Consider the following 20773-nt stretch of genomic DNA (forward strand, 5'->3'; position numbering starts at 1 on the left):
TTCCGTTTGATGGTTAAAACTCACCTATAAAAGTCATCGTTTAAAAGTGCGCGACCAAGCGACATTTAGTACATTCACAGTATCTCACAGCCATGTCTATCTAGTTCCGGAACATCTGTAGCAGCTCCGCAAAAACCCGTCGCCGTGAGCAGTCACTCCCCACCCCTCCCCTGGCCCCCGCGGATCTGCACGTTTCTGGACTTGCCTGTCACGGACATTTCACATCAGCGGAACCACTGTCTGTGGCCTTCTGGGACCGGCTGCTCTCACCGAGCAATTGTGCTTCATGCCCAGCGTAGCAGGAATCAGCGCTTCCTTCCTTTTTGACAGCTGAATAATATTCCACCGCGTGACCACATCCTGTTTGTCTGCTGACGGGCTGAGAGACACACGGGCTGTGTACGCTTTTGGGCCACTGCAAACAGTGCTGCTGTGACCACATATGTACAAGTTGTCGTTCGAATCTGTTTTCAATTCTTCTGTGTGTGTGCCTATGAGTGGGACCGCTGGCTCACGTGGCAAACCTATGTTGAACTTACTGAGAGGGCACCAAACTGTCTTCCACAGTGGCTGTCCCCTGCTTTCTAAAGAAACGTTGCTAGTTCAAGAAGTTTTAAACACCACTGTGTGTGGGACCAAAAAAAACACATCTGAGGTGGGTGAGGCTGGCCAGGCAAGGATGGGCCAGCAGGGGACCAGTCACCCACCTCGGGGGGAGCAGCCAACTGCACCCACAGGTGCCACCACCTCTCCCAGATAGCAAGTCAGTGTCGCCCAGCCCGCAGCCTGCCAGCCCAACCACCAGCAGAGGGAGGGCACCAGACCAGCGGCCCCTCCTGACTCCACAGGGAAAGTGGCTCCCTTGGACACCTGGCTCGTCCCTGGCAGAGGGTGACCCCCAGGCTAGAAGCACAGAAGTCCCTGGGGAGAGTGCTGGGGTAGTGCTGGCTGGCTCACAAGAGTGCACGATGCAAGAGAAGGGAGAGTCCGGTTTATTGTTCAGGCTGAAACTGTGGAGACAGGACCTGGAGAGGGGAGGGGGCCGCGGGAGCTGGTGCCGGTCCCCTCTGGCCTCTGCTGAGTTCCAGGCACTCTATGGATCTGCTGCTTGGTCACCGGCGCACGGGCCGGCCCAGTGAAGCTCGAGGTGCCACCTGAGGCTCTGGGGCGCATGGCTCCTGCTCCCCACAGTGCGCATGGTCTTCCCTGGGCTGCTGTCCTCAGGAAGGCGTCTTGGAGGAAGAGGCTGCCTCCTTCTTCTTGGCGGGGGCCTTCAGCAGCGCCAGCTTCTTGGGCAGGCTGGAGCTGGCCTTCATCACCACATCATGCTCGATCTTCTTCCGGATCCCGACCTCCAGGTCCTGAGGGGGCAACGAGGGGGCAATCAGACCGCATGGTTCCAGGTGGTCAGATTCTAATAATTCTAAAGGCAAAAACGATGGAATCCGACCTGGATGTAAGAGAAAACGGGGCTCAAGAACGACCCCGAGGATCCGGAATGGAGACCACGGCAGGACCCTGGGCCGGGGCAGGGGAGGACTCAGGGCCTGGCTCTGGACATGCTGAGTTTGAGACACACGCCTCGCCCACCACCAGATGGAGGGAAGCAGGTGGCTGGGGGCCTGGGTGGGAGAAAACTGAGCTCCGGGACACGAAGCACTTTGCTCAAGATTGCAGGGCGGGTTGGCACACGGATGACGATACAGGCTGCGATCTGACTCCACCAAAACCAGTCTTAAGTCTCTGTAACTTCTTTGTACACTCAACACTACTCACCTACATATAACGAAGCCACATGTAAAGACAGCCGTGAAAACGACAGCAATGGCCACAGCAGCCATCGTTTACTGTGCCCCACGCTGTTCTCAGCGCTTACAGGTGCCTAGTGACCTTGACTCCCTATAAGTCTGGGAGGAAGGGGCTAGCCCTCCGACTAGGGCACAGGGGAGAGGCTCAGGGCAAAGAAACACCAGCCTTCCTGAAGCTGCGACTCTCCCCAACTATGCGCTGCTTTCCTGCAAAGGTGCAGTTTTCACCTTTCCCATGCCACCCGCTGCAGAACGTTAACAACCACAGCAGCTGACTTGCGTTGAATACTTCTGGCCTGCCAGGCCTAGAAACCTGTTAAATGCTAGGTAATGATGCTGTCGCCACTGCACGGGGGACGGAACTAACGTTCCCTGAGCAGGGAGTTCTCCAGGCTCCATCCCTCGTCCCTGAGCGGATTCTAGGCTCCATCTCCGGTCCTCCCCGCGACCCCCCCCCCCGCCCCGCCTCCCGCCGGCTCCGGGCCCCTCCCCAGCCCCCCTCCCTCCCAGGCCCCGCGCCGGCTCCGGGCCCCTCCCTCCCTCCCGAGTGCCCCCGCCGGCTCCGGGCCCCTCCCGGCTCCCTCCCTCGCCCGCACTCGCCTTCCTGAGCTTCCGCTGCTGCACGATGCGCGCCTTTTTGGGGGCGATGACACGGCCTGGAGAGAGACGCGCTCGCGTGAGGCGGGGGAGCCCCGGGCCCGCCTCACCCCCAGCCCCCGGACCCCTCCTCACCGCCCTTCCTCGGGCCCCGGTTCCGCTCGGAAGCCGCCGCCGCCGCCGCCGCCTTGCTCTTCGCCGGCTTCCGCGCCTGGAACTTGTGCTGCCCCTGCGCCATGGTCGCACTTGCGCCGGAAGAGGCGTGGCCGTGAACCCGGCAGCCGGAAAGCGCAGGGCACGATGGGATACAGTGGGGTCAGAGGGCGCAAAGGCTCACGGGATACAACGTGGCAAAGAATTAAAGGGACAGTACAGGGCAAAAGTGGTGGATCACAGGCAGCGTTTCTGGAGTTTCAAAGGAAAGGTTACAAAGGCAAGTTAACATTTACTGGGCGCTTATTTGTAAAACTTACCCTGTTTCATGCTCTTTATGTACAAAATTCAGTCTAGGACTCGGGTGAGGCAAAATTTAAGAGAGTGCCAAAAACTTCAATGATCAAGATAAATAATTTTCAACACTTAAAAATAATATTTTATTAAAAAAATCAAATCACCAAACTACAGCCTGCTGCCCAGCTGCCTGATGTTGTGAATAAAGTTTTATTGGAACGAGGGCCAGTAACAGAGGTGAGGTCAGTACCTTCAAGGTGTCTAAGGTCAGGGTTCCATTCTATTTAAAATCTTGCTATTTTGTTTATCACAGGTTGTTTTTGCGTGAATTTTGATTTTTAAAAAATATTGCATGAAACTATTACTTATCTTGATTACCGACCTTTTGGGCACCCCTGCAGAGTCCCAGCCCTGCCAGCACCCTAATAGGGTGGAACTAGTAAGATCCCCATTTGTGAGGAAACCACGGCGTGGAGAGGTGAAGTGACTTGGCCATGATCACACAGCAGAAAACGTGGCAGAGCTGGGAGGCGAACTCGGGCAGCCTGGCTCCAGCCGCTGGGCTCTTAAGGGCCGTGCAAAGGCCCTGTCTGCTCTCCCCGCTCTAGGAGGAAGTGTGGCTGAGGGAAGGAGGTCAGCTTTGGGCAGGCCATTCAATAAGTTTAGTATAAAATCTAGGAGGATCGGGGCAGAGTATGCAGAGCCGGGCCGGTGACTTCTGGGCTCCATCTAGGGTGCCCCACTCAGGAGGCGGTGGCATTCAGGGCTGCCCGGAGCTCCTCAGGGGCAAAGACGCCCATCTCCGTGATGATGCCGCCGGTGATGAGGTCATGGGGGGTGACATCGAAGGCAGGATTCCAGACCTCAATCCCTGCAGGGGGAGACGGGAGGCAAGAAGGCAGGCACGTGGCTCAGTGATAGTTCTCAAGCTGTTGTCACCTGTCCCCCCCACAGTGGTTCTTGGAGCTGGGGAATCCTTGACAATCTGGGGATGCTCACCCCAAAAGTGCACAAAGGCATGGGCTTTGGCACCCAGTAACAAATTTAGAGCCCCCCCAGTTCCTGGACTGTCCTCGTCCAAGAAGGTTTCAAAGTTTTATATACGTGCACCCCACTTGTGCCTGCTCCAAGGATCCCTTTAAGAACCTCCAAAAATCCACCTCAGGCCCTTTGCACAGGCTGCCCCCTGTGCCTCAGATATGCACATGACTCACTGTTTCACTTCCTTCAAGTCTTTACTCAAATGTCCCCTTCTCACTGGGCACTTCTCTGATCAGCCTGCCTAAACCCCTGGCACGGACACTTCCCACACCCTTCTGTGCCTGCCTGTTTCTCCTCAGTCCTCACCCCCTTCCAACATACACTATAACTGTTATTGTCTCCTTGGTTGTCTGTCTCGTCCACCGGACTGTCAGCTCCATGAGGGACCTGTGTCTCTGCACCTTGCGTGGCAGCCAGCATCGGCCAGGCCCTTGAAAGCACGTGCTGAGTGCATAGCAGCTTCTTACACAGGAGGCCGCAAAGGGGGCCGTAACTGTTTTCTCCGCTCACAGTTTTTCTAGGACCACCGAATTAGCAGACAGCTTTCAAAACGTGGGCAATTTCATACGTGAAAAAATGTGAGGCTTCTCTTAGAAAAACCAGAAGACCCGCACCCCGGGTCTGCGTCCCTGTGACCGCTGGCTGGAGCAGAGTCCTGGGGCTGCCGACTGCACCTGGCTGTCACTCCTCCTTGGTACCCTGCTGGCCCCAGCTTTCTTAGGGCGGGGCGGGGCGACTGTCAACCCTGCTTTCCACGGTCTTCTGGATTTTGACCAGTGCTAATTATGCCTCCAGGAAAGCAGTGACACCAAAAAAAAAGTTTTGGAATTAAGGGTCTATCTTTAAAAAGCTGTAAGTGATCAGAGGAGAGAACAGAGCGTCAGGAATGTCCTCTGCTTGGTGGTAGACAATGATTTTTACTCTATACGTGGACTACGGGGTGGCCCCACGGTGTCCGCAGGATGAGGGACCTTAACGGGTCTCCTTAGAGAAGGTTTCCATCACAGGCTTAATGTTCCATGAGCCCTGACTGAGGGCCAGGGACCACATCCCACAGCACGTGGGCCTATGAGGGAGGTCATCCTAACGGCCCATGCTAGGGACGGGCACCCAGGGCTTGGGGACAGGGCACCCAGGCCGGCCGCGGTGGCACCGCTACCAGGTGTCTGTTCTCTCGCAAGACAGTCTGACCTTGAAGCTGACCTCCAAGACGCTTCCATTCCAAGAAACGGCTTGAAGGAGCGGCCCGTGCGTCAGAAGGCAGCTGCCACCCCAAGGGCCACCTGCCCTGTGAAGGTGCCGGCTGTCCCGGCACAGATGCCCCTCCACTCTGAGCAGACGGCTTACCGGGCGCCGCGACCCTGACCCCGTTGACGTCTGTCAGCTCCTGGCCGGGGCGCTCCTCGATGACAATCTCCCGGCCCGTCTCCAGACAGAGGTCACACGAGGAGCTGGGGGCGGCCACGTAGAAGGGGATGCCGTGGTGCTTGGCGGCAATGGCCAGCTGGTAGGTGCCCACCTTGTTGGCCGTGTCGCCATTGGCAACCACGCGGTCAGCTCCCACGACGACGGCTGGGGAGCGAGACGCTGGGGTCACGACCCCGCCTGCGCCTGGCGCCCCGCCCCCGCCAGGACATGTCCCCTGGGCCTGCCCCGCTGACCGGACACGCTGCGCTGGGCCATGGCTGCGGCCGCCGCGCTGTCGGCGATGAGCGTGGCGGGGATCTGCTCGTAGACCAGCTCGAAGGCCGTCAGCCGCGCGCCCTGGTTGTAGGGCCGCGTCTCCGTGCAGAGGGCACGCTCCAGGCGGCCCAGGCGGTGCAGCGAGCGGATGACACCTGCGGCCCGGCCCGCGAGGCCGGAGGGGACAGATGGCAGGACGGCCGCTGGCTGCGGCGGACCCCACCACCGCTCCCTGCTCCTCCACCCACTCGTCGCCTCCGAATGCACTGTACAGGTTTGTGCCTTACACGGGCGTGTCTGTCCCTCCTCCTCAGGCAGACACTGTTACTGCTGGGTCCCCTGCGCCCGGAACTGTCTCTGACACACAGTCGGGGCTGAATCAATGTTTGTTGAGTGAATAAAGGAATGCACGCATGCATGAATGAACGGCACACAGCAGATGCTTACAAAATGTTTGTTGAGTGAATGAAGAAATGTCTTGCCACCAAGGCCTCAGTCCCCACGCATGACGGTGGGACCCAGGCAGGCAGGGAAAACTCCTGAGGATTGAGAGTGGAGTGGCATCTGCTACCTTACCTCCCAGGACCCAGTCCCCCCTCTTTGTCACAGCTCCCCCAATCTTTCTTTGTGGGGGTCCAGGCCCTTCTTCTCAGTCCTCTTGGAGTCCACATTCTACTCACTGTCTGGCTCAGGCTGTGCCCATTGACTGACTAATTCTGGATGGGCAGCTGACCCTGTGAGCTCCCCTGAGATGCAAGAAGCCTTTTCTGGCCCAGTCAGCAGGGAGACCCTTGGCTCTTTTCCTCTTGATCTAAATGCTGGCAGCCCCCCTGCTGACCCATGGAGTGTGAGGAGGAGGGCAGAGCTTGGGCACTGGGATGGATGGGTCCTGATACTAGCATTTGAGACCCTGGGTCCATCCGTACCTGAAAACAACCCTCTTAATTATTTCTGTACAAAAACTAATAAGTTTACTGTTTTTTTGGTGGGCAAATTAGCTTTTGTTCCTTCTTCTTGCATCTACAAAAGGCCCTACCCCATCCCCATGAACGTGCACTCACCTAGGGCTGTGCCATAGCCAGAGGTGGCCAGCGCCCCAGTGTTACAATGGGTCAGCACAGTCACCTTGCCGCCCCCGGGGGCTGCCTTTTCCAGGAGGTGTTGGGCTCCGAGGTCCCCGATACTGCGATTGTCCCTGAGGTCTTTCTCCAGCATGTCCTCGGCACAGCGGATCACTCTGGGGGCGATGAGGGGCTCTGGGCGCCAGCCACCAGGACCAGGGGCCCATGCCAGCCCCTCCTCCCTCCCATGGAGGCTCCGCAGGAGCACTTCCTACTCCGACCTGCCTGCAGCGGCCCTCGGCCTGCACCCTTCTGCCGCTGCCACCTGGCCCTCCACTCGATCATGCAACACGTGTTTACTGAGCGCCTCCTGTGGGCCAGGCACCGGGGGACACAACGAGATAAATGTCCCAGCTCCCAGGGAGCTGACACTGGTGTGGGGTAGCAAACTGTGCAGATCATAGAGTGAAGGAAAAGACAGTGGAGTCAGGAGCAGGGCGCAGGGGATGAGGTGGATTGTGAGGGGGTGGGGAAGGCAGAAACCTGAACCCTGAAGACCAGGGCATTAGCTCCGTGGACACCTGGCCGGCAGAAATGGCACGTGCAAAGGCCCTGAGGTAGGAGCCCGGCTGGTGGAATCAAGCACCACGGAGAGTAACGCTGTACCTGGGAAGGCGGGGAGAGAGGAAAAAGAAGAGGGCAGGGAGAAACTAGAACAGGATATAAAATTCCTGAAATGCAAAAAGCAGGAGGAGGAAAGAACCCTGAAAAGGACCTCCAAGGGCAGACAAGGACTGGGCATGCTCAGGTGAGGCGCAGCCAAGGGGCTGAGTCCAAAGATGCCGAGGCCAGGCTGCAGACGGTGGACTCCAGCCCTGCCTGTGTAACCTTGGACTAAACGTGCCGTGCCTCAGTTTGCCCATCTGGAAAACATGTCGCTGTGCCCCAAATAGGAGCCCAAAGCCTCCGCACAAAGTAGCGCCCGGCCCAGGCCCCTACCTCTCCCGGACCGCCTCCTCCGTGGCGCCCTCCCGCTCGGCCTCCCGGGCGGCGGCGTCGGCCAGCTGGCGGGCGACGCGGGCCATGTTGACGGCGGTGGGCCGGGCGGTGACCAGGAAGCTCAGCGCCTCGCGCACGAAGGCCACGAGCGCGTCGAGCCCCGGGCCCCCCGCGCCGGCCTGCAGCTCCACGGCGAGGCTGAGGCAGCCCACGAGCGCGATGGCGGGGGCGCCGCGCACCTGCGGGGGGCGCGGGTCAGGACGGGGGGCGCCCCCAAACCCGGCCGGCCCCCCCAGCCCATGCGCCCCCCGCCCCAGCCTGGCCGCCTACCTTCATGGCGCGGATAGCCTCCCAGGCCTGGCGCACCGAGCCCACCGCCTCGTAGCAGCTGCGCTGGGGCAGCAGCAGCTGGTCGAGGATCTGCAGCGAGCCCCGGGAGTAGCGGATCGCCTCCAGCGCCATACTGCCGCCGCGCTCGAGAACGGGGACCCGGCCGCGCGCTCGGGGGGCGGGGTCGCCCCGGACGGCGCGCGTGCGCACATCGACCCGCGCGCTCCGGGGCCAGTCGCGCACGTGGCCACCCCCGCCCCGTCCCCGCCTCCTGCCAGCAGCCCCGCCCGCGCTCGGCCTCCTGTGCGGCGCCTGCGGGAGGCCGGGCCCTGCACTCAGCGTTCGCCTGACCGGACTTACGGGGTCACAGCAGGACCCTCGACCCCCGGGCTGGCCCCCTTAGGTGCCTGACTTCTCCAGCCAGAGCGAGCGCTCCCGTGGCCCTCACGCGCGGTTCCCAGAATGAACGGACTCTTCCTGCTGCCCCGCCACCTCTCCGGGGCCCGGGGGTCAGGCCCCCACCGCGGAGCCGCGCCAGCAGGAGCTGGGCGGGAACCTCAGCCCCCGGGCCCGGCTTGGCCCCCGCTGTGTCCCCAGCGGCTGGGACAGTGCCTATCACACGCAAGGCCCCACCCTCTGTGAAAGGAGCCTCCTGCTCCAAGGTTCGGGGGATGCCCGCCTGCTTCTGGGCCATTTTCTGCTCCGTGTACGTTTCCTTCAAAAGCAGCGACGTGCTAGGGACTTTTTAGTGACCTGTCCAAGGTGCCCCCATGGGCCGGGGACACCGAGCAGCCTCCACCTGTGTGCTCCAGCCCCAGCTGCATTTGGCACAGGTCCTGGGTGTGTGCCCCCTGCTCCCTTTCCACCCTTCACACTCAGCGGGTGCCACCTCCCCTAGGAAGCCTGCCCCTACTGCAGGCCGACCTGAGCCACTACCTTCAGACCCTGGGCAAGATGATGGGGACCCTGGCTGTGGTCACAGCATCAGCACCTGTGGCTGAGTCCCCCCAGGCCTGGCTGAGTGGTGGTGGGGGCTGCCCCTGGGCCCCCCTAATAACCTGAAGCAGGGGCCAAGACCCAAGGCTTTAATGTGGGGGTCCCACCAGGCACAGACACCCTCTCCAGGTGCAAATACATGAGAGCTGCGGCACCACGGGAGGTCGAGGTCGGGGACGGGTGCGGTCTGGGGGCTCCTGGGTGCCGCCGCCTCCACAGGGGTGCTCACTCGCTCTCTGAGTCAGAGTAGTCGGCCACCAGGGAGGAGCTGAGGCCGCCTGGCTGCCGCGGGTCCTGGGGGGCAGGGGAGGCTGTGTCCTGGGAGGGGCCTGGCGCAGATGGGGTCCTGTGCTGACCGCTCCCCTCCTGCCCACCAGGCCCGCTGGTCTGGGGGGTCTCGACGGTCTCCTGAGAGCAGTCTTGGGGGTGTGCAGGCCTGTCCTGGGTGGTCCCCTCTGGCACCCTTGGCCCCCCCAGTCCGGGGATCCCACCCGCATGCTGGGGGCGCCGCCGCACGATGCCCAGGGTGCCCACGGTGATAGGTGTGCCGGCGGGCGCAGGCCTGCGGCTCTGGGCCAGCTTCTTCAGGACGCTGCTGCCAGTGCCACTGCTGGTGCTGGTGCTGGTGCTGGTGCCGGTGCCGGGCGCTGCGGCTGGGGGGAACCAGGAGCGGCGGCTGATCTCCGTCCGCTTGAGTCTCTGTTTGTCCTCATAGGCTGCGGGAGGGCAAGTGAGGGCGCTGGAAGGAGGGCGGAGGGGGCCGGGGCCGCCCCTGCCCTGCCCCCGCCCGACCCTGCGCCCCCAGCCACGCACAGTCCAGGGTGTGCAGCTTAAGCAGGGCGGCCAGCCTGCGGTCGGCCTCGGTCTCGGGCACTAGCGGGATGGCCAGGCTGGCCTTGGCCTGCAGCGCCTGATCCCTCTCCTCCGCCTCCTGCAGGGCTCGTTTCTTTTCCTGTGGAGAGGGAGTGTCAGAGCCGTGCCTCCACCCGTGCACTGCCTCAGCATCATCGTTACCGCGTGTATCATTCGGTCCCTCACTCCCTCGTCCCACAGACGTCTAAAGCGCCCGGCGCGTCAGGCCTGTTGTAGACGTGGGGTGTGGCAGAGTGCAGCCCGAACCCAGGCCCTGGTGCTGACATTCTAGTGGACGAGAGACCAAGTGGGAGGAGAGAGAATGTGGAGAGGGTGTGGACGGTGGGCTGGGGTTCACCTTTAAACGTGGTGCAGGGGAGGGGGGAGGGCCAGGAACTGCCTCCCTGAGATTATGTCTGAGGGAGGGAGCCATGTGGGTATCTAGAAGAAAAGTGTTCCAAGGTGAAGGAACAGCCTGTGCAAAGGCCCTGAGGCAGAAGCATGCTTGGAGCAGTTGAGGAACAGTGAGGAGGCCAGTGTGGCTGGAGCAGAAAGAGCACCGGGAAAGGGCACATCATTCAGGCTTGGTGGCATGCAGGGAAGACTTTGGCTGCTTGTGTAAGTAAGTGGAAGCCAGGAAGCGTTCTGAGCAGAGGAGGGACGTGCACTGACTCAGGTGCTCCCAGGCACCTGCTGGCTGCTGTGGGGTCACAGACGGGGGGGTGGGCGGGCGAGGGCTGGAGCCTGGAGACCAGAGAGGAGGGACCGTGCAGGTGCAGGTGGAGATGACGGGGCCGTAGAAGCGGCCAGGTTCTGGATCTCATTTGAGGCAACCCTGACAGCAGACAGGGAGGTGTGTCCAGGCTGACTGCTTGGGGCCTGAGTCTCTGGAAGGACGAGCCACCGAGTGAAGGGCAGGGAGCAGGCGGGGCAATGGGAAGCAACGAGGTGGAGAGGGGAGGGTGGTGGGATGTCCTCTCTGAGGGTCCTTAGACCTGCCACCAGGAGGCACCAGAGGGGCGGGGATGCAGCCCGGGCTTGGCCTGGCTGCAGGGGCGCCTTCAGCAGCGAACGCTGAACAGCTGAACAGGAACGTGAGCAGTCGACTCCCAGTAACGACGGGCACAGGAGGCCGGGAGGCCGCCAGGAGGGAGACGGGAGCCGGCAGCCTGTGGAGCTCGGAGAGGGAGGCAGAGGAACAGCTTTGCCGGACCTGCAGGACTTTCTGGGCACAGGCCGAAACCCGTGGCTGTGATGGTCATGTGACCCCGGGGCCTGGTGCCCTGGAACTCGGCCCCACGAAGTGGAGCCACTGTGGCCCGTGGCAGCCATGCTGCAGGGCCCTCGAGCCGGGCCTGTGCCCCGAGGGCGGGCGTTGGCCCCTGCGCTGTGACTCCACGCCACCCTGAAACACGCCACACTAGAACGGGCCTGCCGCTCTGTTAGAAGCGAACCCCCTTCTCCCACCCTCACGAGGCCGCGGGCACAGCTCGGAACTGCCGCGCGGGCAGGCTGACTGGGCGGCTTGGTCCGGGGACAGCAGAGCATGCTCACGAACGGGTGTGAGGAGCTGGCCTCCGCTCTGCAAACCGGCTGACAGCAGGGCCGTTCTTCCCAGGGGCAGGAGCCACGTGACGGATGGGGAGACCGAGGCTCAGAGGGCAAAATGCCTGCCTGTGCCAGGACGCGGGGATGAGGGTCGTGCCTGGGCGGGGCGCGCTCACCCGGAACCGCCGGCGCAGCAGGCTGTTGAGGGCAAAGTCGTCCTTCCAGGCACTCTGTGCCTCCTGGAGGTGGCTCAGTGTGGGGACGGCCTTGCGGAGCGTGCCGCGGTCGGCCTCGCCGTGCTCCAGTCGGAACATGGCATCCGTCTCCAGCTTCTGCTTCTTCTCATGCTCTGTGGCGGAGGGAGAGCGCGCTGGGCCCTGGGCCACCGGGGGCGCAGGCCAGCCGGCCTCAGGCTCCCCTGGCCGCACGCTCACCTGTCGTCAGCACCTGCTCGTTCTCTGCCATGTCCCAGCGCTCCTCCTTGCGCTGGGCGCCGCTCACGATCACGTAGTCGCAGTTGGCGGGGTCTGTCTGCATCTCGATGTAGTTGACACACAGGTGGCATTTCATCCGGAACCTGGGTGGGCGGTGGGTGGCAGTCAGGACACCGCGGCCGCGCCCCAGGCCACCCGGGGACCCCTGCCTGCCTCTTCTGTCCATGCTCGTCAGTCACAACTGTCTGCTGAGCACCCCTGTATCTGGGGTACAGCCGCGGGCGGGAAAGATGCACCCCGTCACCCCAGAACTGACCTCCCATCTGGAGTTTGTTCCTTCGTCATTCATTCATGCATTCATTCAACAAACTCTCTGGGCTGGGCTGCTCTGTGGCGGCTCTGCGCCAGCCGTTGGGGACAAGCTCTGCCGTCAGCCCTTGGGCGGGGGGCTGATGTGCCCATGGGGGCTGCGTCGGAGCAAACGCACAAGCAGCCAGTGTCGGCCGCTTTGGAAAAGGCCTCTCAGAGTGGGAGGGTGTGCGAGCAGAAACCCGAGGGGAGGGAGGGGCCTTGCAGACGTCGGTAAGAGAGTGTTCCAGAGGGGGGACCCCTGGGGTGTGAGGGATGAGAGCCTGGAGGCCTGTGGCTGGAGCAGAGGCAGAAAAGGAGAGTGGGAGGAGGTGGGGCAGGGAGGGGGCAGGGCAGAGCTGTGGGAGGACTCAGACTGTTACTTGGAGCAAAGTGGGAGCCATGGAGGGTTCTAGGCAGGAGAATGTGCCTGACAGACCAGGATGGTTTCCAGGAAAGGTCTGCAGGGAACGGCCATCAGGAAGAGGGTGTGCACTTCTCTCCCGCTCAGACTCCTCTGCAGCCCCCCGCGGCCACCCCACGTCCCTCTTGATGCCCCCAGGATGCCCCTACCTGTAGATGGGGGTCGTGTAGTAGTTGCCGACCTTCTTCTTTTCTGCGTTGTAGCGAACACCTGGGAGGAGGAGGAGAGTGCAGAGGCTGGGGTTCAGGCCACCCGGGGTGGGGGCAGACAGGTGGCACTGCCCCCCACAGGGGAGGCACCTCAGGAGGGCACTGAAGTCCAAGGTGGGAAGGGCCGTGTCCAGGCTGCGTGACAGGGGCTCAAGCCGCAGGGGAGGGCGGGTGGGAGCCAGAGGGCCCAGGTGCCAATCCTGCCGCCACCCTGACCAGCCACTCGAGCTCAGGCCAGCCGCCTTGCCCTGGGCCTCAGTTTCCCCACCTATCACCCAGGTACTGACAGCACCTTGCCCGGGCTGTGGCCGCTCCGCAAGCTCAGCACCAGTACTTCCCTGGGGAACGTCTCGGCTTTTCCATCTGACCTTGCTTATCGGACACAAGGGGCTTAAACTAGGACAACAGCCCGGGCGGGCGGGCCGCCTGCTGGTGGCCCTGAGGATGCCCTGTGTGCAGTCAGGCCGAGCCGCCATTTGTCCCAAGGTGGCCTCCAGGGCAGACGCCCAGGCGGGGTCTGACAGGCACGTGGGGGCTCTGTCACCCTCCTCGACAGTGGGGACCGCGGCCATGAGGGGTTGGCCTGCCCACCAAGAGCTGCCAGCTCCATGTGCGGGCGAGCTGCTCCTGGGGCCAGGTGCCGTGCCCGGAGCCCAGAGCCCAGAGCCCAGGTGACGGCGAAGATGCGGCCGCTGAGAGGGTGCGGTCACCCGCCCGAGGGCTCACAGCTGCCGAGCGCTGCCCCAGCCCAGGTGCTGGAAGCAGCAGCCCCCAAGTTCACAGGCCTGAGTGTGCCAGGCGCTAAGCACCAGATACACCAGAGGGGGCACTTGACCACCTGAATACCACAGAAGGGTAAACCAAGGCACACGGCGGCTCAAGCGCCCAGAGGGTCCCCCAGCTAGGACGTGGCCAACGGGATCTAAACTGAGAGCCCGGCCCCCTAGCTTCTCGCAATGAGGCGCCCACAGCCCGCCAGTCGCTCGGGGGCTGGCCCCTCCCCACGTCCTGAGCGGGGCACCCCGGTCTCTCCCGCCGGGCAGTGAGGGACGTGACGGCGGGGCGGCTCACCCATGCCGATGTGGTTCTTGCAGCCGTCGCACCAGATGTTATAGGGCATCTCGAACCTACATGACAGAAAACAGCTGGTGTGCAGGGTGCGGGGGCCTCTCCCGGGTCCCCACACCCCAGGCTCCAGTGCGGCCATGCTGCAGGGGCCCTGCACGCAGGACAGTACAGGACGGGGGCAGGGCCGGCTGACCCCGCTGGGGAGTGTCCCTCAGGCCCCACCGCAGCACTGGCCAAACTCCCGAGCAGAGGAGGAGAGGCCGCAGAGCGCGGGGGTCCACCTCGAGAGTACTTGGGTCCTCCTGCCTCTAGGTTTGTGTCACGGTTCTAGCTGCGACACACGGTCCTGGCTTTCCAGGAACAGTGACAGGATTCTCTTACAGAGCCCTCGGGGAACGAACGAGGCGAGGTGCAGGCACTGCCCGACGAGGCAGGCTCGGCGCACAGAGTGGACGTGGTGGTGTGCGGCCCGGGTGGGCCAGCACAGTGCGCTTGGCAGCGTGGGGATGTGGCGGGGGTTTTGGTTTTTTGTTGGGTGAGGGAGATCGTCCCTGAGCTAACACCTGTGCCCGTTTTCCTCTATTTTGGTGCGGGACGCCACCACAGTGGGGCCTGATGAGTGGTGTAGATCTGCACCTGGGATCCGAATCTGCGAACCCCGGGGCCACTGAAGCACAGTGCACGACTCAACCACCACAGCGCCGGGCCAGCCCCGTGGCGGGGTCTTGAAGGGTCCTCGAGCCCTGTGCCTCCTCAGGCCCCGCTGACTCCTTTTCCACAGACGTTCCCGCCTCTGGTGATGTTGTCACTAGACCCTCTGTGAGGCCCGGGGTGGAGCCTGAGGCTGAGGGCAGAGCCCGGAGCAGAGAAGGGGCAGCGAAGGGGACAGGGAAGGGGGCAGTGAAAGGCTCGCCTGGCTGGGGCTGGGGCTACACGCTGGCTCCTGCTTCCTGCCACGGACGAGCCACGGAGCGCGGGCCAGAAACAAGGGGAGCCTGCGGGGAGGGCCCCTGTCCTGGCTCGATGGTGGTCACCAATGGCTGCTGTTCTCCCCGCTCCCCAGCCCCACGCCCCTGCGTGCGACTCTGCGCACCTCCTGTCAGCAGGCGGGCTGCACGGCCCAGCCCTGCACCATGACCAGCCCTGAGCACCGGGGAGCAGAGGTGCCGGTGCGCGTGCTAGTCCCGGCCTCCGAGGCCTGGCATGGCGCTGCTCGCTTTCTCCTGGGCCCTGACGCCGTTCCATGAACGAGCCCAGGCTGGCTGGCGAAGGAGGAGAGACGCGGAGCAGGGCCCAGTCTCTAGGCCAAGGTCACGCTGGACCAGCCAGTCCCAGCCAGCTGACCCCAGACACGTGAGAGGCCCGGCAGAGCCGCAGACTTGGGAGCAGTGATACATGCTATCGTTTTGTTATGCGGCAACGGCCGACCGCTACAGGGCTTCTGCAGCACAGAACCAAGCCCCTGCAGCAGTGGGCGGACGGAGCACGGCCTCCTCCTGGAGACGGACGCCGGGCATGGGGGGCAGCGGTCCTGGGCTAATGGGGCCATACCTGATGATGAGGATGCCCTGGGACAGCTTCCGCGCCCGCTCCCGAAGCGGGTGGCTGTTGTGGTACCGGTTGAGAGAGCCATGCTATGCGGAAAGGAGGAGGGGGCGGGTTAGCACAGCCGAGCTGGGGGAGCGTGGGCTCGCTCTCTCAGGCCGCGAGGGGCCCCCTCCTGCTGTCCTGCAGGGAGGCGACAGCTGAGGCCTTGCCGAAGACATGGGGCTGGAATCAGGAATACGTGAGTCTGAACCTCCCCTCCCATTTAGGGGCTGAGAGCGGCGGGACCCTGGGCAGTGACCTCACCTTCTGCCTTCCTGAGCCTCGGTTCCCCCATGCGTCACTGGGGACAAGGACCGTGACCACCTCCCAGTGTTGTGGGAGGATTACGTGAGATGACAACACGGGCTAACGTTTACTGGGCGCTCTATAGGCGTCATCTCATGTTAACCCCCCGAGTCTGTGATGTCATGTCATTTTACTTCCCGTTTCCAACATATGGGGAAACTGAGCCTAGAGACGCCTAGATGGGAGATGGGCAATACGCAAATAAATGGACGATACGACAGGGGGTTCTAAGGGCTACGAAGAGCAATAAAGCACTAGGCGATGCAACAGAGAAGGAGACGGTGGTCAGGGAGGCCTTCTGTGGGGAGAGACCTAAAGGAAGGGAAGGAGCCTGTGGTCTAAGGAGGAAGAGATTCCAGGCAGAGGGGACAAGGAGGCGGCCAGAGGAGCTGCACGCGGCGGGCGAGGAGTCTGACGCAGAGCCTGCGTGCCACACCCCACCCTGAGCTCTGCTGACACACGCCACGCTGGGCTCAGAGCACAAGGTCACTGCTGAGAGCCGCGTCTACCGCCAGCCAAGAGGACGCCCCGAGACGCGAGTGACAATCACCAGGCAGCGAGACCTGGGGGCGCCCACGCTTCTGCAGCGAGCCTGCGAGCCCGGGAGGGGATCCTCGCGGTGCGGCCGGGCCTTACCTTCTCAGGGTTGAAGTCTGGAGGGTAGTACTTGTTGACGCCCTTCCTCTCGCCCTGGGGAGGAGAGACACGTGACTCAGGGGAGACGTGCTCGGGAGGCCTGGGGGCCTGACGGGACCTGGCGGCGGCGCGGGGCACGGCCCCGGCTCCATGTCTGACCGGGGACTACACACTCGGGAGAAAAACCCCTGGTCATGGCCGTGGAAAATTCCACGAGGGCCAGACTCTCCTGGAGCAGTGGCTTTCAGTCTTGGGGACCGTGACTCACAGTGAGACACCGCTAACCTCGCACCCACACAGAGGGACACGTAGCACGGCTGAGGTGCAGGTGGCATGAGAGGCTCCCTGGCTGCGAGGGGCTCTCCAGACACGGGCAGAACTGCCGCAGCAGCCCCCCAAGCGGCCACATGGCACACAGCCCGACGCCTGGCCACCCCACCAGCTCTTCTGACCAACTGCCTGCTCTGGGCTGTGGGCCTAGACGCTTGGCTTTTTTATTTTATTTATTTATTTTTTTTTGAGGAAGATTGGCCCTGAGCTAACTACTGCCAATCCTCTTTTTGCTGAGAAAAACTGGCCCTGAGCTAACATCCGTGCCCATCTTCCTCTACTGTATATGTGGGATGCCTACCACAGCATGGCTTGCCAAGCAGTGCCATGTCTGCGCCCGGGATCTGAACTGGCGAACCCCAGGCTGCCAAAGCGGAATGTGCGAACTTAACCGCTGCGCCACCGGGCTGGCCCCTGGATGCTGGGCTTTTAAACAGCAATGTAGGAGCCGGCCCTGAGGCGTAGTGGTTAAGTCCAGCGCCCTCCGCTCTAGCGGCCCGGCTTTGTTTCCCGGTGGTGGAACCACACTGCCTGTCTGTCAGTGGCCACGCTGAGGTGGCGGCTCACACAGAAGAACCAGAAGGACCTACAACCAGGATACATAACCATGCACTGGGGCTTTGGGGAGGAAAAAAAAGCCATGTGGAAAACACGTGTTTAAACAAATCCTTATACACGCGCATTCACAGCAGCGTCACTCACACAATTGCCAAGGGGTGGAAACACCCAAATGCCCACTGACACATGCACCAATGAACACAACGTGGACCATCCCTACAGTGGAATACTACTCAGCCATGAAAAGGAAGGGTGCCCTGATTCACGCCACACCGTGGACGAACCGTGAAAACAGCACGTTCAGTGAAAGGACCAGGCACAATGAGCCACGTGGCGTGTGATTCCACTGATAGGAAACGTCCGGAACAGGCAAGTCCAGAGAGACACATGCAGACTGGTGGGTGCCGGGGGTGGGGGAGGGGACGGGGAGGGACTGCTAGTGGCGACAGGGTCTCGTTTTGGGGTGATGGGAATGTTTTGGAACTAGACAGAGGTGGTTGGCACGTAATCTTGTGAATGTACTCAATGCCACTGAATCATACACTTTAAAATGACCAATTTTGTTGTGTGACTTTCACCTCATTAACAGGAAAATCAAAAAAAAGAAATGAGCTCTCTGGGTGATTTTAATGCACAGCAAAGTCTGAGAACCACTGGACCAAAAGATCACGAGCAGTGAGAGCCTGGGGAGGGGAGGTGACCCTTGCGGGAGGGCAGGGCCCCTGCGGGGGTCTGATAGAGACCAGAAGAGAAGCAGCCCAGTGAGCACGTGCCCAGCTACTCACCATCCTGGCAGCTGCCTACTGGTCCTCACCCTCAACACGGCCAATCTGAAAAGATGAGCAGACAGCGATTGTGTGGCCTTGACCCGCCACCAGTCCTGTCCTCCTGGGGAGCCTGGCGGGGGGCCCGCGGCCTCCTGTGAAGATGCGGTGGGCTGTGTGCAGTGGCGGCGGCTCAGCCGACCCCTCCAGGTGCAGGAGACCTCGGAAGAGCAGCGTTTCTGTTTAGAAAAAGAGTCCTGTGCGCTCTCCGTCCGACACACATTCACAGCCGCCCTTCTCCCCGTCCAGAGCCCCATCACCGCTCGCCTGGAGCAGCGCAGTCACCTCCTGCCGGGTCTCCTGGCTCCGCCCTTGAGCCCCACAGTCTATTCTCCCCACAGGAGCCAGAAGGATCTTAGAATATCCACCTGAACTATGGCTCTCCTGCTTAAACCCCTCCAGTCGTTCCCATCGCCTTGAGAATCAAGTCAACCCCCTGCCCATGGGCTATAGGGCCCCTGCCTGGCTCTCCCAGCCCACCTCTTACCCCTCCCCCCCTTGCTCACTCTGTTCCAGTCACCCTGGCTCCCCGGCTGCCTTCGAAGGCTCGGCAGGTACAGGCTGACGGCCTGAAAGCTCCTCCACCAGCTGTCCGCTCTTGGTCACAGGCCTCAGCTCAGACATCACATTCATCAGAGGCCTTGTCTGACCCCCAACCTAAACACCTGCCTTTCCTGGAGCTCCTGACACTTCGCCCTGTGTCTGGTCACCCATCTGCAGTCTGTCTCTGGGCCAGGCTGCACGTCGCTGCATCTCGAGCCGTGAGGTGAGCCTGGCCCCTGGGGGATGCTGGCTGCAGGAACCACCCAGACAACCGGCTGAGCTGCCACGAGAATCAGTGCAGGTGACACAGCCATCAAATGCAGGGGCTCCTTAAACTGGGGGTGGGAGGACCCCCTACCCCCCTGCATGTTTGGAGAAGAGACTTTTATGTCAAATGAAAGGAAGTTCTTCTTTACTCCAAAGAGAGGCACTATGAGGGACCGAAGCATATTCTAGAATGGGGACTGGCACATTTTCTGTCAAGGGCCAGACAGTAAACATTTCTGTCTCCATCTCAGGAACTCAGTGCTGCCGCCATAGCTCGAAAGCAGCCGCAGACACTGTATAAACGCACGGGGGGCGGGGGGGGGGGGGGCTGCAGTCCAATACAACTTTATTTAGGGACACTGAAATGTGCATTTCATGTGATTGTCACCAGTCACAAAATATTCTCCTTTTGAATTTTTCCCCCTATTATTTAAGAAATTAAAACCATCATCAGCCGGCGGGCTGCACGAAACCAGACAGTGTGCAGGCTCCCTGGCGTCAAGAAGCTTGGTCTCTGATCGTTCCTGCCACCTCAGTCGTGCACTCCCCAGGGTCCTCGCCTCCTGTACTCTGTGTCATGTCACCATTACCTCCAGGACGCCGACGCCGGGGCTCAAGGGACTGGCCCAGGGTCAGGGGCTGATGGGGAGGAGGAGCTGGGGTGCAAAGCCTGGATGCTAGCTGTTCCGCCAGCACCCGGACCTCCCTCCACCTCGGGTCCTCCATCTGCAAGGTCTGCCCCTTGGACCAGATTTCCCTCGGGCGGCTTCCAGCCTCAAAGAGCTTTTGCCCACAAAATGGCTAAGCGCCCACCCAGGTCTGGGGGCAGCTCCCCGGGCTTGGGCCCTCCCTGGCTGGGTGACCTGGGGCCAGTGTCTGAGCTTCTCTGAGCTACCTCCTCGCCTGGAAAGAGCGGATGGGGCGACAGGACCGCCTTTCCGGGGGTGCCTGCACAGAGCGAGTGCTCCGACCTCAGCAGCGGGGGTCTCCGGGGGTCCTCCCGCCCCAGGGAACCGCGCCGCCGCCCGCCGCTCCCCTGGCGTCGCCGCGCAGCCGCGCCAGCCAGGACCCACGGGCCCTCGGGCAGGACCGGGGCCCGGAGATCGGGGCGGAGCCGGCTGGGACCTGTGCCCGCGTCCGCAGAGCCCCGCCGCCCCGCCGCCCCGCCGCCCCGCCGCCCGCACCTACCTGCCCTCCTCCTGACGTCACGCCGCGCCTCTGCCCGGAAGTGCTGCCGGGCGCGCCAGGGGGCGTGGCGCACTTCTCGCGCGACCAGGACGCCTGCGCGAGGCGGGGCGAGGCGGCAGCGCCGCGCTGATTGGCAGAGCGCCGATCCCGCCGCACGCCCTCAGCCGCGGAGCGGACCAATCCGGACCTTCGCACGTCACGGCGCCCCCCCCCCCCCCCCCCCCCCGGCCCCGCCCTCCCCGCCTGCCCAATCCGAGAAGCCGCGCGGCGAGGGCCGTAGACTCCGGCCGGCGGGCCGAGTCTAAGCAGGCGCTGGTTCCTAACGGCCCTCGAGCGGAGCCCTGCTGCCCCGTTTTTAAATGGTTGGAGAAAAAAATCAGAACAATAACATTTTATGACTTGTGAAAATAACATGAAGTTCAAATTCTAGTGTCCATAACTGGCGTTTTGTTGGAAACAGCCACGTGCGGCTGCTCCTCCGCTGCAGGGAACGCCCGGCTCTGCCTTCCGCACGGGGGAGGGGCTTTCGAATTCCCTTTCCCGCCCCGGGGGCCCGACGAGGCCCATTCCTCAGCAGCAACAGCTGGTTAGCAGGTTCCTCTGCAGCGATAGCTGGTTAGCAGGTTGCTCCTCAGCAACAGCTGGTCAGTAGGTTCCTTTGCAACAACAGCTGGTTAGCGGGTCCC

The 20773-nt window shown here is 62.3% G+C and overlaps 3 protein-coding genes across 8 annotated transcripts; all 3 read right to left on the reverse strand.

The window, feature by feature from the left end:
• Positions 1 to 969: 969 nt before the first annotated feature.
• On the reverse strand, positions 970 to 2694 carry C14H19orf53 (chromosome 14 C19orf53 homolog). The gene is made up of 3 exons (XM_046685625.1): positions 2541 to 2694; positions 2409 to 2464; positions 970 to 1361 (listed from the first exon to the last, which is right to left on the reverse strand). The coding sequence occupies exons 1-3, from the start codon at positions 2641 to 2643 to the stop codon at positions 1221 to 1223; spliced, it is 300 nt and encodes a 99-aa protein (XP_046541581.1). The 5' UTR covers positions 2644 to 2694; the 3' UTR covers positions 970 to 1220.
• A 277-nt stretch (positions 2695 to 2971) lies between these two features.
• MRI1 (methylthioribose-1-phosphate isomerase 1) lies at positions 2972 to 8250 on the reverse strand. The gene is made up of 6 exons (XM_046685624.1): positions 7970 to 8250; positions 7640 to 7878; positions 6641 to 6816; positions 5558 to 5734; positions 5244 to 5468; positions 2972 to 3726 (listed from the first exon to the last, which is right to left on the reverse strand). The coding sequence occupies exons 1-6, from the start codon at positions 8099 to 8101 to the stop codon at positions 3599 to 3601; spliced, it is 1077 nt and encodes a 358-aa protein (XP_046541580.1). The 5' UTR covers positions 8102 to 8250; the 3' UTR covers positions 2972 to 3598.
• A 617-nt stretch (positions 8251 to 8867) lies between these two features.
• YJU2B (YJU2 splicing factor homolog B) lies at positions 8868 to 20125 on the reverse strand. 6 transcript variants are annotated; one of them, XM_046685623.1, is made up of 10 exons: positions 20088 to 20125; positions 18051 to 18095; positions 16378 to 16431; positions 15400 to 15482; positions 13852 to 13907; positions 12721 to 12781; positions 11800 to 11942; positions 11542 to 11714; positions 9779 to 9917; positions 8868 to 9681 (listed from the first exon to the last, which is right to left on the reverse strand). In XM_046685623.1, exons 2-10 carry the CDS (start codon positions 18051 to 18053, stop codon positions 9191 to 9193), a joined length of 1203 nt encoding a protein of 400 aa, XP_046541579.1. In that variant the 5' UTR covers positions 18054 to 18095; positions 20088 to 20125; the 3' UTR covers positions 8868 to 9190. The 6 variants fall into 6 exon arrangements, with proteins under 6 accessions (XP_046541579.1, XP_046541577.1, XP_046541578.1 ...); XM_046685621.1 differs by having other exon boundaries at positions 18051 to 18268; positions 20088 to 20117; XM_046685622.1 differs by having other exon boundaries at positions 18051 to 18250; positions 20088 to 20109.
• Between the last annotated feature and the right edge of the window lie 648 nt (positions 20126 to 20773).

The sequence above is a fragment of the Equus quagga genome, chromosome 14 (genome assembly GCF_021613505.1).
Source record: "Equus quagga isolate Etosha38 chromosome 14, UCLA_HA_Equagga_1.0, whole genome shotgun sequence".
In the NCBI taxonomy this organism is placed as follows: domain Eukaryota; kingdom Metazoa; phylum Chordata; class Mammalia; order Perissodactyla; family Equidae; genus Equus; species Equus quagga.